The sequence below is a fragment of the Furipterus horrens genome, unplaced genomic scaffold, assembly GCF_987537825.1.
Source record: "Furipterus horrens unplaced genomic scaffold, mFurHor1.1.pri manual_scaffold_1, whole genome shotgun sequence".
NCBI classification, from domain to species: domain Eukaryota; kingdom Metazoa; phylum Chordata; class Mammalia; order Chiroptera; family Furipteridae; genus Furipterus; species Furipterus horrens.
In genome coordinates this window covers 158,402,978-158,420,175 of record NW_028327171.1, presented here as the reverse complement: position 1 = coordinate 158,420,175, position 17,198 = coordinate 158,402,978, and the positions used below count along the sequence as shown (strand labels likewise).

At 33.4% G+C, this 17,198-nt stretch overlaps 1 protein-coding gene across 3 annotated transcripts in view; it reads left to right on the top strand.

Moving 5' to 3' along the window:
• The window catches only part of KCNH7 (potassium voltage-gated channel subfamily H member 7), a 516,764-nt gene that overhangs the window by 357,074 nt on the left and 142,492 nt on the right, over window positions 1-17,198 (top strand). Inside the window, exons 4-7 of one of the 3 annotated variants that reach the window (XM_090267686.1) lie at window positions 1,225-1,653; window positions 5,952-5,972; window positions 6,382-6,405; window positions 14,185-14,399. In XM_090267686.1, coding sequence (XP_090123812.1) covers window positions 1,225-1,653; window positions 5,952-5,972; window positions 6,382-6,405; window positions 14,185-14,399 — 689 coding nt within the window. The remainder of the gene's footprint in view (window positions 1-1,224; window positions 1,654-5,951; window positions 5,973-6,381; window positions 6,406-14,184; window positions 14,400-17,198) is intronic. The other 2 variants (XM_090267702.1, XM_090267694.1) reach the window with 2 other exon arrangements.

The window sequence follows — 17,198 nt, the reverse complement described above, 5'->3', positions numbered from 1 at the left end:
CATGGACAAATATAGGCTTTTATTATTTTTAATGAAATAGTATTATCATAAACATATAAGCTGGAACTGCATTTCCACTTAACACTATATTTGAACAACCTTCTAATCAAAAAATATAAATAGTGTTGCTTTTTAAGGAATATTATAAGATTTCAAAGTATAGTAATGCCATAAATTATTCAACCATTCTTTACCTAATGGGTATTCAGATAAATTGAATTGCTGTGTTAAATGAAAAGTGTATTTTTTTTCATTTTAATAGACATTGTAAAATGACTCTCCAAATAATCTATAGCAATTTGCAATCCCCAGCAGAGTGTCTCTCCAGCATTCTTTGCCAACACTGGATGTCATGCTTTTTAATTTAATTTATTGCTAAATTGAAGAGTAAAAAATTATATAGTCATTTGAATGTGCATTTTTACTACCAGTGAGTTGGTGTGTTTATTAACTCATATTTTAATTTTATAACCTACCTTTTAATGTTTATATTTAATTACCTCTTCTAAGCATTATCCTCTCTGCGATAAGTATATTACATTTCTTGTCATCTCCTCAAATTTGAGAACAAAAATATCAGAGAAAAGAAATTTCTGTCTTTACCATACATCTCATTCTGAAGCCCAACGTTTTGCAAGAATTCCCAATGGAATGAAGAACATATCATATACAGCTGGCCCCACTTCTTCCATCCACACTTAACTCATACTATTAGCCAATAGAAATCCTCTAGACATGTCAGGCCAACTCCTTACCCCCACCACACTCCCTCCCCTCTTACTTGCAGTACAGTAGCCCCCAACACACACCTATACATACACTATAACATTTTCTGTGTTTGTCCTTTTTACACATGGTGTCCCATCCCTTCATTTTCTTTCTAAACTGTGCTATACCCTTCAAATGTCCTAAAAGAATGGATGTACAGTGGATATGTTTTTAATTTATTAAAACAGAAAAACTCGTGTCATTCAAATAATGCTTTTATGTCACTGGAGAATAACTATTGAAAACATGGTAAATATTAGTTTTTACTACTTTCTTACACTTATATGATAATTTTTATTTCCCTCAGAGATGTTCTTTCTCATGCCAGCTGTAAATTCAGTATTGATTAATAACTCTTTTTACATGTCATTGAAATATGAGTCAAATGTCTACTTGTTGGTTTTAAGGGATATATCTTTTGTGTTGTAGTAATGTTCTTTTCTATCTTTACTTTAGGGAAACTTTTTGGGATTAAGTTCCCTAGGCTGAGAGTTCTCACCTACAGAAAGCAGTCCTTACCACAAGAAGACCCTGATGTGGTAGTAATCGATTCATCTAAACACAGTGATGACTCGGTAGCCATGAAGCACTTTAAGTCTCCTACAAAAGAAAGTTGCAGCCCCTCTGAAGCAGATGATACAAAAGCCTTGATACAACCCAGCAAATGTTCCCCCTTGGTGAATATATCTGGACCTCTTGACCATTCCTCTCCCAAAAGGCAATGGGACCGACTCTACCCTGACATGCTTCAGTCAAGCTCCCAGCTGACTCACTCCAGATCGAAGGAAAGCATTTGTAGCATACGGAGGGCTTCTTCGGTTCATGATATAGAAGGTTTCGGTGTCTCTCCCAAGATCATGTTTAGAGACCGACATGCCAGTGAAGGTATGTTTGAAGTTTTTTTCAATACAAAAACATAAATTAATGGGTAATGAACAGGGATTTTCATATTGTTTTTAATTTTGACATTAATCCATAGGCCTCAGAGCAGTAATTTTTAACCTTTTTCATTGCATGGCACACATAAACTAATAGCTAAAATTCTGCAGCACACCAAAATACATTATATTTTTGGCCAACCTGACAAAATAATTTTGATTCATTCACATAAGATGGCTATTGTTACGTTGCTGTTGTCATTTTTTTAGTTGGAAATCTAAGGGAAAAGAGGTTAGCACCTCTGACTAATCAGATATTGCAGGTTTTAAAAATTCTTACAGCACACTGGTTGAAAATCGCTGCCTTAGAGAAAGAAATGTAGGTAAAAGCGATTACAAAAAAAAAAAAATGAGTCCTAGATTCAGAGTTGTTACTGATTTCCTCTTTGAACCCCAATGGTTTCTTCTGGCCTCTTTTTCTGTGTTTCTGCAATAATATGATAACCATTACCTGACTGCTTTATAGAATGTTAATGAATTAAAGCATAATATAAAATATGCTTAGGTCATGACACTATCATCTCAAACGTAATTAATTTTTATATATTTAGCAAGCAGTCAAGCCCTGGGCAGAAACAGAGGCATGCCATCACGGGACTATTTCACTGACCAACTCTTTCCAAAGGAAGGGATGCATGAAATGTTACATAATGAGTGATCAGAAAGCTTTAAATTGATTATGGGCAAGGAGGGAATAGGTAGGGAAAAGGGGAAAAGTTTAGGGAACAAAAGAAAAAAAACACTGAAACTCTTGATCTCAAAACCAACTTGAAAAGCAAAATCAGAATTCACTTATTTCTCCCTGATTCCTCCTCTTTTGCATTCTTATATTAGATAGTAGTGAAAATGTGGCCTTATAAAAAGCCATGACCAAAGCTATGCATTGTTAACACAGTAATAAATACATAGTTGTTGCGTATTTACTATATGAGAGGTAATGTAACTGCTTGATACACATTAATTCTCATAACAATCTTACAAGTGAGGAACTATTATTAAGTGTCATTTCATAGATAAGGAAACTAAGACATAGATATGCTAAATAAATAACTGATTCAAGGTTATAGAGTGTTAGAGATGGCCTTTAAGCACAGAGTTCACAATCAACTCATCTTTTCTTCCCTCACTCCTTCTCCATAAAACCTTTCTGCAGAAAGGGTCTCTTGAGTCACTGAACTATTCCCAGGGGGTCCAGGATTCAGAGTGCCTGTGGCTTAGACACATCAGTTTCCTGAATTCTGTAGATTTGGGTTCCTGAGAGACTCACTGGGCTTCCTATGAGTGTCCAACATCACTCACGCTGCTGGTTTTTAAAACAAATCTGTTTCTGCAACTCCTGAGTGAAGGGTACTAAGTACTTGGCCAGGTTTAATTTTTTAAGCTTTATTTCCAACCTCTGCAAGGCTCCATCCCCTCTTGTACATTGTATTTTAGTCCTACAAAAGCTAATTGCCTTTTTCCAAAAATGTATCATGCATTTTCTTGGCCTCAATACTTTGGTATGCCAGGAATACTCTTCCCAATTCTGTCCCACAGCCATAAGGATACACTTCACTTCTCAAACGAGAGGAATTAAATTATTTTACAACAGAACATGCAAAGCAGTGTTACATATATCACATCACGTAATGCAGTCTATGTTATTCTGCATTATACATCTGTGTCACTCCTGCTAGATATGCAAGCAGGTAATTATGTTGTTATGAGCTCCTCCAGCACAGAAGTACTGGCATAGTTAGCTCTGCAGCCTTCGTATCCAGAACAATTGCCTCTGTTATGACAGGAATTCAATGAATGTTGGTTAAAATTGAGAGGACCATGCTTGTGAAATATGTTTCAAAGGCCCACACATCAGAAAATTAGTTACCTGCTCCATAATGCTTTAAAATTTAAACCAAAATCTTAGGATTGAATCATGTGGAGGTCTACATTTAAAGGGCACAGTGAAGTAGGGAAGGCAGAAGAGGTGAAAGCAAATGAATTGGCAGGAAAAAAATTCAAAGAGAAAAATCAATATCACTGAAACATTAGGAAGAGTTTTCTTTGAGATAGGCCTGAGAAACTCTATATGGTCAAAGAGCAATTAGCACATCCATTTTAATCTGTAGCCCAAAGAATGTCAAAAGGAGAAAGGAAAATAAAATCAAGGACAATTTTGAAACAGGATAATTACCTAAGGCCCTATAGTAATTGCACGCTCGATATCTTCTGTCCAAATGAAAGCTCTGAAATTTGATCTTTGCACAATAAACCTATGGCTGAAAAGCAGTAAAATCAACATAGTAATTTAAATGACCGACATACATTATAGTTAGTCAATCCAATTAGTGTAGTTATTTTTAGGAATTATAATGACTCTTCAGAGATTGGCCTTATTGCCTAAAACCTGAGTTACAATATAACAACATTCAGAAACAGTGAATTTGAATATTAAATTAGATATAATCAGTGCATTTTACAGACACAAATTTAGCCTGTGATTTGACAGTGGTGCTGAGAAGGTTAGATCAGATTTCATGATTTAACTTTATTGTTTTCAATTTTGTGTGATCCCCATTTAGTGTACAGTTACTAACACAATTATGAGAAAGGATGATTTAACATTTTTTGAATTTCTTAGTATGAATTCCATACATGGACATGAGTTGTTGAGATCATCTGCAATTTTCTTTCCCCATCCAGGTTATGTTCCTGTCCAAAAGTGTATCACTTTCTTGCAGATGCTGCAGTTACTGTCTGATAAATTCAGAGGACAATTTTGTACTTCAGCTTTAGAATAATTTTAGCTAAAAAATCACTGATTAGCACAGAAGACTACACTTCTTAAGGCTATCTGATATATTTTAGAAACTAAGCCACTGATCAGGGAAGATGAAAAACTTTGAAAACTGATTTTAGTTTTATGAATTCATATAACTGGTTAATGGGTTAAACCCCACATGCACCAGGTTTTGAATTTAATTATTGTCTCCTCTTTCAAGAAGAAAGATTTTCTCCTATATTGGCTATCTTTATAGAACTTTAAATAATTTGCAAATATTTTACATTATCTTTTCATTTTATCTATGTTATCATGTTCCTTAGAACTGTGATGAGGACCAGAATATTTTACCTAATCCACCATGGACCAGTACATTTATAAATACAATAAAAATACACTACTAGAAAGATGCAACTGAAAAATAGACATACAAAATATAAACCCCCATTGTTTTATTATTAGATTGAAAGATGTAAAATTCTTCTGTCAGACTGCTACAGGACTCTAAATGTGAACTCTAACATCTATACTTACACTGTCTTGGAGGAATAACAAGCACATCTAGCTAGAACTAGCACCATGGACCCCATGCGCTGCCTTAGAAGTCAAAGCAGCATTAACTATATAATGTAACTATTGGTCAGTTATTTTGAAATTTGCAAAATTTTATGTGCAATTTTCAGGTTTGGTGAGTTGAATTATAATTTTTTAACTCTTGAAAGCACTTTTTACTTTACTAATGATTTTTGGACTTAGCTTCTGGTGAGGACAATTAATTCTATTTAGTCAAGTTCTCTTCTACTGTCTCAATTTGCTTTTAATGGTCCCTCAAAGTGGGCATAGAGTTGCCTTCTAAAGTCATAGTTTTATTTGTGCATCTCTGTCTAAGCCTAAGGCAATGTCTACACGAGCAGTTCCATATACCACACTGTTGAAATTGCTTCAACTGTAAACTTTGAAATAATTATAAATATATCCTGATATTTTAAATATGCATAGTATTAGCAGAGGCGTCCACAAAAGTTGAACTTTTTTTTCAAATCTTGGATATATTTGAATGGTTTTGGCATGACTTCATCTATTTTTAAGCTTGTTTGTTTCCAAACTAGTAATGCATATTTTGTTAGTAGAAAATGTATAACAAAGAGTCAGATTGCTAATCTCAAAATAAATCTGAAAACACTTTGTTCTGAAATTTGAAAACAGCTCATTTTAATATAAACAAATTTTCTAAATATTTTAGGTATTATACTAAGTACAAATTTTAGCATGAATGCTTATGACAGCAGATATTATTTCTAGCATATGTATTTTACTTGGTTGAATAGTACAAAGTGTTGTTAATTTCAAAGATAAAGTTTCAAGCATTACATTCTGCTCTCTCTGTTTCTATAGAGATTATCTACAGAGATAACTCAATGTATGTAACATAATTTTAGTTGTTTTATATTTCTCTCTTTTTTCACCCTATGTGCTCAAAACAGACAATGGTCGCAATGTCAAAGGTAAAGTACAAACTCAAATTTTGATGCTCAAAGTGCCCCTTTACTTGGCATGTTAACTTGCCTGCTGTATACCCTGTTCAATGCAACATCATGCTGCCCTCGGCTAGTCCAGGTGCCCTGTGGAGTCCTCATGGCTTGACTTGGCTGGAGACATTGTTACTTTCTCAGTCATGTTATGAAGGTTTTCCTGCAAAAAGTATAAACCTAGGTGGGCAATGAACATTTTCTAAATATTTAGATCATTTGGAAAGATACAAATATCAAGCTAAATATATAATAGTGTGAAAGAGGCACATAAGCCTATTTTAGCAAAAAAAAAATGTTTTTGAGTTCAAGATTAAGTAAAATAAGCAAAGTGCTACATGACAGCATCACTTCATTTGTTCCTCTTTTGTTTCCTTAAAACTAGTTTCACGTTCCTGGATGGCAGGGGGTATGGTTTTAAGCTTACTGTAGTAGTAAACTGTACATGCATGATAGTCATTTTCTATTTCTCTATATTACATTTCAATCATGTTTAATTGTGTCTTATATTAGTCTGAAATCACTGGCATGACCTACAGCTACTGTAGGATGTTTAACTGAGCAATACCTCTGGATAAATCTGGATTTGGCTACAAATTTGAAATTCATTTCTGTTTTTCTATTAGATCATAGTGGATACAAGGAATCGCAAAATATAATAATCATATGTTCTCATAAATGGAAAACTTGCGGGGTTTAGTCTTTCAACATAGGCCATGCATGCTGCTGTAGGTATGCATGTGATGACAATGACTCATTCTGTGCATGTGTATTGCATGGACATGTGTCCACCAGTAACTATCATTATGTAGAATTCTCTGTTTTGACCTCTTTCCTATGTCACTGCTACTCCAATTACTGTGAAGTTTTGAATATTGATTTCTTAATTGCTTCTTTAATTAATCCAGAGATGGTGACTGTTATGAATTAATACCTCTAAAAACTAAAGATGTTTTCTGGTCAGCAGCCCAGAGTACTTTGAAAATAAGGGACATTGTGGCAACTTCCATTCCAGTTTTACTTTTAAACAATTCAAAAAGGGTCTATGTAGGTGAATTCCAATAACAGAATGGGATTTCATGTACATGATTATTCTACAATATCTTTGGCCTGAGATTTCTAAAAGGAAGCAAGTTAGTGTCAGCTGCAGGTACTGATTTCTCAAGAAACATACTGTTAAGAAATATTATAGAATACAAACTGCTCTAACCAACTTGCTCCTGGGCATGTGACAGGCTTTAGCTTTAACAATTAATAATAAATTATTAGACATTCATTTTCTGGTGATCTTTTAATTGTGGTAGGAAATGAATCTAATTTTATCTCAATAAATAGAAAATTGAGCTAACTTATCTTCCAGACTAATATTTTACATAGTCATAATTCAAAATACAGCAATTTTATTTTCTTCTCATAAACTAATCTACTTAATCTCTAACCTTTTTTCCCCAACCTTCCACCTTTAAATAGCAATAGTCTTTGAATAAAAATGAATCATAAAAGTCAGAATTTAGAATTAGGAAACTAAATCATTGTAGACAGTTTTGTATGTTAATATTTATGAAGTTAAAGTCCTAAATTAGATAAAACATGTGCAAATTTAATAAAAATGTAAGGTACCTGTACTCTCCAAAGTCTTCATTATTTGTTCAGACTCTGATTTTGATAACTATTTAAAAATATTTAAGTGTTTGGCTTCTTAAGATTTCCATAGAGCAATTAATATACTAATTAGATTTAGGACAATATATTAATTATGCTTTTTAATTCTGAAGGGCTTGTTTCTAAACCACATTTAAATACAAACTTTTTTTTAATCAAACACAAATTTTTATACTTTTTTATGTATAAATGCATATTTTTTCAATATTAAACTTAACCAAAAATGATTTTTTTATACCAAAATAAAATAAATAATTTAGGAATGCCTTTTGAAGGTTTTCAAGATCATATGGTTTATTCCCCTCAGGCAAGGGTATTGTCTAATCCCTTGCACAGGTGGTAGAGGCTCATCTTTATCTCCAACGGAGCCCATTCTTTAACTTTCTTGGGAAATCTATTTTACTGCCTGTTACAAAAAGAGCTAACCTAAATCCTTCTTGCTAAATGTAATTTATTCCCCATCATCTATCCTGAGCTGGACAGAGATACTAAGCTGGCTACTTCTAATCTTGATGTAATATCATAGTACAAAAACAGCAAATTGATACTCAATCTTTTCCTCTAAATGGAATAATTTCCATTTAACCTTCTTTCTTGGGATCAATTTTCTTTCCCTTTAATAAATTCCCATAGCAATTTGAATCTTTAAAAAAAGACTTCAGAGATCAAAAGTTGTAACTCATTATCAAAGAGTGAAAAAGTTAATTCAAATAAATTACATATGCTTTTTATTTTTGTATATATTCAATAATTTCTCCCATAAACAGTTTTTACATCAAACTTAGTGGTTCTTTGCCTATTCTGCTTTCCAAGTCATCAATAAAAATTAACCCCTTACCCTACATAGTAAGTCATTAATATAATTTTAAACCTTTATTGATTCTACCTCCTTCACCCCACGCATGCCCACTGACAGTGTTATGTTCGGTTTCTAACTTGTCTAAGAATCTCGCATATGAGTCAAAAACAAAACTGTCAGATTTATTATAGCTTTTACCTTCTCTGTAGCCACAAAAACTCTCAGACTCACAAAAGAAATCAACTAATTTGATAAAACTATTTCTCATAAGCTACATTGGCCATTACTGAATATTTGTAATTTCATATATTGATTTGCAAGTGGATTTTTCAATGGTGAGTTTTCTTCTGTAAATTGTATGCCATTCACAGACACAGACAGTACAGACGTAGACTACAAATAATTGTATAATTTCTTTCTCATTAGTGTTAAACTGGTAGTCCTTATGCTTATTGACAGTATTCTTTTACAAAATTCAATTACTAAACACTGTGCTTGCATTTGCTTTAATGTTGTTACTTAGGTGATTTATGTTATATTAAATTTTAGCAAACTAAACTCAGTGTCCTAAGAAAAATTGCATAAACACCTGATGATTTTAAAGCAACCTTATGCTCTGGCTGGTGTGGCTCACTGGACTGAGCCCAGCCTGAGAACCAAAGGGTCACCGGTTTGACTCCCAGTCAGGGCACACGCCTGAGTTGCAAGCCAGGTCCCGAGTTGGGGGCATGAGAGAGGCAACCACGCATTGATGTTCTTCTCTCATTCTTTCTCCCTCCCTTCCTTTCTCTAAAAACAAATAAATAAAATCTTTAAAAATAAAAGAAAAGTAAAGTAAAAACAACTTTATCTTTTTTATTTTCTTCTATCTCATTTGGCCCTTAAGAACAGTGATCTTTAAAAAAAAATTACTTAAAAAAGTATCAGATGTCTTTAGCTATATTTCCAACACCACCTAAAAGATAATATATTCTCCTTTAGTATCTTGTAATTCGTGACAAATTTAAATAGCCTTCTCATAAAAATTTTAAATATCTTTAATCTAAAATTCTTTCTAGTTGTTGCTTTAACCTCTAGCTTGATATCTAAATACAGAGTATTTCTTTGTAGCTGAAACCTGGCCTAATTTATATTTAATCAGACACTTGTGATATATTAGGTTTAGTCTTCTTGGTCACATGCTTTTCATTTCCTACAATATTGAAAAATTTAATCTGGTCATCCATTTTGCAAACGTCTCTCTGAAAAACATCAAGTCCTCCTATATATTTTTGAGTTTCACATTTCTTTCTACTGAATTTATTATTTCCCTTTATTTCTGCCCATTTATTTTATTTAAATTAATTTAAATTTGTTTTCAGGTTATTCTCCTTTCTTTCATTAGAATCCTAAACACCGTCTGTTCATGATCACTCCCAGGGAGGCTGCTTTTCACTTTTAGGTTCTCAACCAAGGCCTCTCTGAATATAGATTTAGAAGGTAGGAAACCCTGTATTCTGGTTTCTAGTCCTTGATTCTTATTTTGTTTTGGCCTCGCATTCTGTATGTTTTAATCTACAATTGTTTAAAAAAATGGTTAATACCTATTTTAATTAACATGTTAAAATTTTTTATTAAAAATTTGTATAGGTTTTAGAGGAACCAAACCCAACATTAATCATCTTGAATACTCTAATAGACTTCTGCATATAAACATCTGTTTCAAAATCAGTAACAAAGAGCATAACGATCTCTGTTATACAGAATAAAATAAATTGTAAAAGTCTTACTTAAGGAGCATGCATGAATTATTCTAAGTATATTTTAATTTTTGCTGAATTTTTTAAATGTGTAGATTTAAAAAGTAAGCTAGATTAAATTTCTAAGACTAAGAGCTTTAAAAAAAAAACAACAGAATAGAGTAACAGTTTAGAAAGATTTTTCACCACTAAATAAGAGAAGCTAAAATACAGGCTGCAATGAATTTTTAATATTCTGAGGCCAAATCTTAGCCCTTCAGACCTTATGTCCTTTTGTGGCAACACATACTTTTTATACTCATTTTACTATCTTGAAGCTACATTCAGAGATAATTTAACTTATTTCTAAAAGAACTATAATACAAAAGAGATAAAAGGAAAAATTATAATAAAATGATATTTCTCTCAATATGTTAATGTTTAAATGTAATTACATTAGAAGACATAATGCAATAATTAGACATAAGAAAAAAATTGGCTTTCAGTGCATTAAAGACCTGATGAAACAGTGTATATAAGTACTAAATAAAATGATAGAGCAGGAGTATGTGCTGAAAACAAAATAAAAATCACTATTAATATAAATAGTAACATATTGAACTTACTTATATAAAAATTTTAAAAGTAGGATTCCAAAATTGAATTATGAATAATATACCAAGATAAACTGAGGAGAAAATGAGGAAGTATAATACTTTCACAAATGAGCTGGCTCTTGCTTTCAAGTATAATATTAAAATGATTCCCTATGTGGTAACATGCAACTGTAATAAATTGCAGAGAAGAAATCCCACTAAATGTCAGGACACATATTCATCCTCCAGATCATATTCTTTCAGAAGCAATAGGAACTAGAAGATGGATTGGAAGAAGAAATGGCAATCGAGACATTCTGGAGAAGTTGTGGCAATCTCTAGGAAATTATTAGGGTGATATTTCAAACCAACATACAATCCCAATACAAATTACTTCAAATGTTTAGTTTTTACTACATAGATTTCTATTTATTGTATCTTAAGTAATTTTACATATATAAGAGAACAAAAATATGAAATACTTTTCAAGTAATTTTATTAATGATTTTTGTGTGATTCCTATAATCTCTGCAAATTTAATATTCAGCTCCAACACTGTTAAAACAAGATTCAAATTTCTTTGCTTACATATTTTTGCATGTGACAGCTACAAACACAGACTATAACTTAAAGTCTGAAATTTTGTATTAGAAACTCAAATGCCATACATAAGTAGTGTGGTTCCAAGTTCTATTGTTTTCCAAAATGGTGAACAACTTCTGGTAAAGTTCCAAATAAAACAATGCAAAAACTTTCCCTTTACATGGTAGTTGTAGATCTGAAAATTTCCATATATATTAAAAGCATGCTGAAAGTACAGTGTATTCTATATGTGAAACAAGTTCAAGGTTCAGATCATTATAAACAGGCTTTTTACTTACATGAATGCCAACTAGGCTATGGGGCAATTCTTCACGGTGAGAGAAGAGCCAGTTCTCATTATTTTGACAATTAAAAATGCCTCACAAATGCCCCATTTTTCATCTTAGGGCACACATAAAATAATTACTAAAATTCTACATTTTTTGCCAATCTGACAACAAATTGGTATAATTTTGATTCATTCACACCAGATGGCTATTGTTGTGTTGGCTGTAGTCTTCTTCTTCTTTTTTTTTTTAAATTTGACAATCAAGGGAAGAGAGGTCAGTACCCCTGACTAAGTAGTCAGGTATTACATGTTTTTAAAATTCTTGCATCACACCTGATGAAAATTGCTGCCCTAGAGTGAAGTACTGTCATAGTTGAGACCACTTGGTTATCTGTGTAGCCAATTCAGTGGAGTTTATTGGACAATAAAAATATATTTAACAGTGTCTTTCTGCTGTAATATCATGGGTAATCCATATTCTTACCCAGTTTTTTAAAACAAATTTGTAGATAACCTGCTACAGAAATCCAACATATAGAAAAATGATAGAGGAAGGAAATTGAAAATTGAGCTAAAGGGTTTTAAAGACAATTTAACTTTATACCTGAGCTCAACCTTCCATACGTAATCTCTTATCAGTATCCCTATGTACAGTAAAACTACCTAAGGAGTGAAAAGATGACGTTAGAACTGGGAAGAAGACAATATCAATAAATCTGAAGTTCCAGAACATTTTACAATGTTCAATATTAACATATAGGCCTGGAAACATCATAGGATACATGTTCCAATAACAAGTTAGTGGCATGTGATGGAGAGTCTTTGACCTGAAGAGTGGGGTTTCTGTCCAAGTCCTACATGCAGGCTAGAACAAGTTTGTGCCACTTTTGGCTCTTGCTTCTCTCCTTGTAATATAAATAGAAAAGAGAATGAAATTCTACATGTAAATGAGAACATACTGGGTGATAAATGTTCAGAGCACTCAATGACATTTTTCATCAAGATGGATTTGGCCATCATAACAGAAAAAAATCAGGAAACGAACAGAAATGCTCCTCAAGAAACACAGTGTTTGCTACCTTGATAAAAATTCTCTTTAAAGCACTTCAAACTTTTATAATAATAAAATATAACTTTAATAAACAAATACAGTGTGATTTTTTTCTTCAAGGTAACTATGAACTAAGTGATAGGTATTTTTTCTTAGAACTATATATTGACCTGAGTTAATTGGTGGTTGTGGTCCAAAACGCACAAACTATGAATATAATTTTCAACTGTTGATACCTCACTTGGTGCATAAAGTACATTTTGATCCCTAAACTGTGTTAGTTTCATTAAGAACCAGGAAAAAATTAGGCAAAATGTATTAACTAACAAGTTCATTCATGCAATTTTTAAATGTTTTAAGCACTATCTAAAGCAAAAAGATAATGGCTGTATAATATTTGTGGGCTGTATAATATATATTTTTAAAATTCCTCCTGGTGCTAATTTTTAAGAGCTACATAATATTACTCATTGTAAAAGAAACTCTGAAGCATTCCTAAATCTTCATAAGCAACAGACAGTAGGTTTATCCTGAAAGATGTAGCTGGTCAGTGTACTTTTATCATCAACAATGGCTCAGGAGTCCTGGCATCTTGCCAAATTATCTTCCTGGGAAAATAATTTGAGATGTGACTAGGGTTGATCAAAGGGCACAAACATCCAGCTATAAGATGAACAAGTTCTTGGGATCTAATGTATAGCATGGTTTAAAAATAAATAAATAACAAGGTACTACCAACTCCAGGTGTGTCCTATTACATAGCTATGGTTGCTTCAGTTGTAAATTGTTTGCCAATGCATTCTTCTGGTAATGCTTTTTATTTTTCATTTTTTCCTCTAAAAATAGTGGTCAGTCAAATTTAAAAGAAGGAAAAAATTTAAAATCCCACACTGTATTCTAGAGTTTTCAATAGAGTACACACACACATACACACAAAAGACATTTGTCCCTTTCAGACTTATCTGAAATTCCTTCACCTGGGCTTAACTGTTCTGGAAGCTCTGCATAAACATCTCATAGAAGTAACAAAAACATATGAAAACCCCAGCTGGCTTGTCACAGAAAGAACAATAGAAATTGAAACAGAGTGCACAGCCCATTCAGAAATTTCATGGCGACCATGATTTTAACCGTAGGCAAGTCCTTCCTTGAATAATCCCTGGATTATAAAAGGAAATTCTTGAAAAACTTTTAGGGTAAAATTTAGCCAATGATAGAGAATGGAGTTTTTTTCTTTTATTTCAGCCTTTAATGAATGAAGCTGAATAATAGCTAAAGCATTCATCTCTACTCTGGGTGCACTCCTAGAACCCCATCTTATTCTCAGATGCTCACGTGCCATTCCATGTGGCAGAGAATGACCGTAAACCCTCTCACACCTGAATCAGGGTCACATTAGTCATGGATCACTAACAGGTCATTCAGAACTATTTTTTTTCTTTTTCTATTTCCCCTGATACTGCTTTTACAAATACTTTCCAATTTTTTTAGGGCCTTTTAATCATATCAAGTCAAGCCTCCTGGGATCCACATCAGATTCCAACCTCAACAAATACAGCACCATTAACAAGATTCCACAGCTCACTCTGAATTTTTCAGATGTCAAAACTGAAAAAAAGAATTCATCCCCTCCTTCTTCAGACAAAACCATTATTGCACCCAAGGTTAAAGATCGAACACACAATGTGACAGAGAAAGTTACCCAGGTAGGACATGATTTTACTACCAATTTCAACTGTTTCTAAGGTTCTTCTCTGCACCATAAAACATTCTTTCTCCTATGAATGACCATCAAGAAAGGTAAGCCATTTATTTGCATTCTAATTTATCTTGAGATGTTGGATGACCCTCACAAATAAATAAAACTATAAATTATGATTTTGTTTACTGTAAGACTGAACAAAACTGTGTTATATTGGTATCGTTGTTCCTTCTGTTGTAGAGGTGGTTAACCTGCTATTCATCATGTTTGGACATTTCTTGTTTTGCTGCCAGCTCTTGCATTATTAAAGCATTTTTTAAAATTATAATGGATGTGTCTATTGAAGCTTTAGGTGACTAATTGGTATTTATTCTTAACTATGGCCTCCTTTTTTGCACTTACTCTACTAAGTACAGTCAGTTAAGTCAGATGACTTGGGCGAAAGAGCTGACAGAAATGATGAATAGTCACAGTAAACCAATATTTTTCCCAGTAGCAATATTTTATTGTTTTCAAAAAAATATTGCATGTAGAACTGGGATTAAAAGGTACTGTCTAGCATGAGTCGTGCTTAAAGATCAGAGAAAAATGATTTGTACTTATTATATCAAAATATCAACCTAAGCAGTACCTAGCTTTTGCTTACCATGCAGTTACATTGTTGGAAATTCATGACTCTAAAATTTGTGTCAAGTAAACAGGTTTCTTATTTTCCTTATAAATTACTAAATAAATTTGCTTAGCAAACCTTTTCATAAACCATCACAATATAAAGGTAATTTATAAAGGTAAACTGACCCAAATGTATTTACTAAGCACTGAAGATTTGTAATTAATAAAGTTATTGTATAATTATAATCAATGAAAACAACACTATAGTAATTTGTAAATAACCTCTTTATGTGAGCTGATAGCTATGTAAAGACCATGAGTCAGTTGTAAATAGACCTGAGCAGTCTTTTTTAAATTATACATGCCATACTCTGATATATAGTTTAATTATTATGTAGTAATTAGGCCTTCTACCCTTGACATCTTGTTCTTCTTAGTACACTGAACTTAGCAATGGTAAATGAAGAGTCTGCTGTATTTACACTGGTTTTTTTAGGTATATTTTATTGATGATGTTGTTACAGTAGTCCCAACTTTTTTCCCTTTGCTCTCCTCTGCCTGGTACCCCCCTTCCCTCCAGCAATCCCACTCCACTTAGTTCATGTCCTTGGGTCATGCATATAAGTTCTTTGGCTTCACTCTTTCCTATATTATTCTTAACTTACCCCTGTCTATTTTGTACCAACCAATTATGCTTCTTAATCCCTGCACCATTGCCCCCTTTCTCCCCCATCCCCCTCCCAGCTGATAACCCTCCAAATGATTCCCATACCTATGATTCTGTTCCTATTCTGGTTTGCTTAGTTGGATTTTGTTTTTATTTTTTAGATTCAGTTGTTGATAGTTGTGAGTTTGTTGTCATTTTAGTGTTTATAGTTTTGATCTTCTTTGTCTTAAGTAAGTCCCTTTGGCATTTCATATAATAATAGCGTGGTGATAATGAACTCCTTTAGCTTTACCTTGTCTGGGAAGCGCTGTGTCTGCCCTTCCATTCCAAATGATAGGTTTGCTGGATAGAGTAATCTTGGTTGTAGGTCCTTGCTTTTTGGCAGTGTTTTTTGATAGCTTCAAAATTTATTTTCAATTGCCTTTACCATAAAAATTCTTTTATTTATAGACAGTAACCATTATATGGATATGTAGAAGTTAAGAGATTTCAGAAACTGCACCGAAGACTGGTCACAAATATTAGGATCAGGGCTCGGGCAGTAGCATAAGTGAGTAAAGAGTCAGGGCAGCACAATGGGAGAAGGGACTGTAGGGAATTTAAATGCAGAGCCCTGGAAAGATGTGGTCATACAGGAATGCTTGCCAATGTTTTCAAATCTTCCAGTGTAAAAAGATACTGGAAACACAGACTCTATGATAAACTCCTAATTTCTAGAAGTTGACAAACTAATCCAAAATGCATTTTAGTCCAAACAAAACACAGTGTGAGGTCTGTGGTCAGCCAAGTGTGATCTTTGCAAAGCTTTAATGCATGTGGTTCACCACAGGGCCCACCCTGTCCTGCCACATTTGCCAGGTCCCTGTGCCAGGAGAGTAAAGCCCGGGTGAATCAGAGGAGGCACCTACCTGCTCTGGGCTCTTTCTAAGCCTGATGAGAGAAAAAACATTTATATAAGCAGCCATAATTAAATCATGTTAATAAAAAATATAGGAACACAGGTTAGGGAAAAAGTAGTAATAGTTTAATGAGGGAATTTTCAGAAAGAAAAAAAGAGATAGAATAGGACATTTAAACTAGATCTACAAGCTTATTTATCAAACTGGGTAGTAAATGATGTCTAAGAGCATAACTTGGAGTCACATACATTTGTGTTTTAATTCTGGCTCAGTCATTCTTTGTATGCCATGGAGTCCAGTGTCATTTATTATGTAACATTGAGGCAAGTTTTAATGATTGTAAAAGTTATTTCTCAGTGTTGATTTAAGAATTAAATAGAATAATGTGTGGAAAGTGTCCAGCAGGGGAGAAGAGAAGAGAAGAGGGAAGGGGAAGAAGGAGGAGAGGGATGGGGAGGGAAGAAGAGAAAGAAGGGAAGGGAAGGGAAGGAGAGGAAGAAAGGGGAAGCTGGTGAAGTGAACAAGGAAGGGGGTTAGACTCCCAGGTAGAAAAAACAGCAAGGACAGACTTCTAGAGGCACAAAAGTCCATGGGTCTTATGGAAACAAGTAGTTTCCTGGGCAAG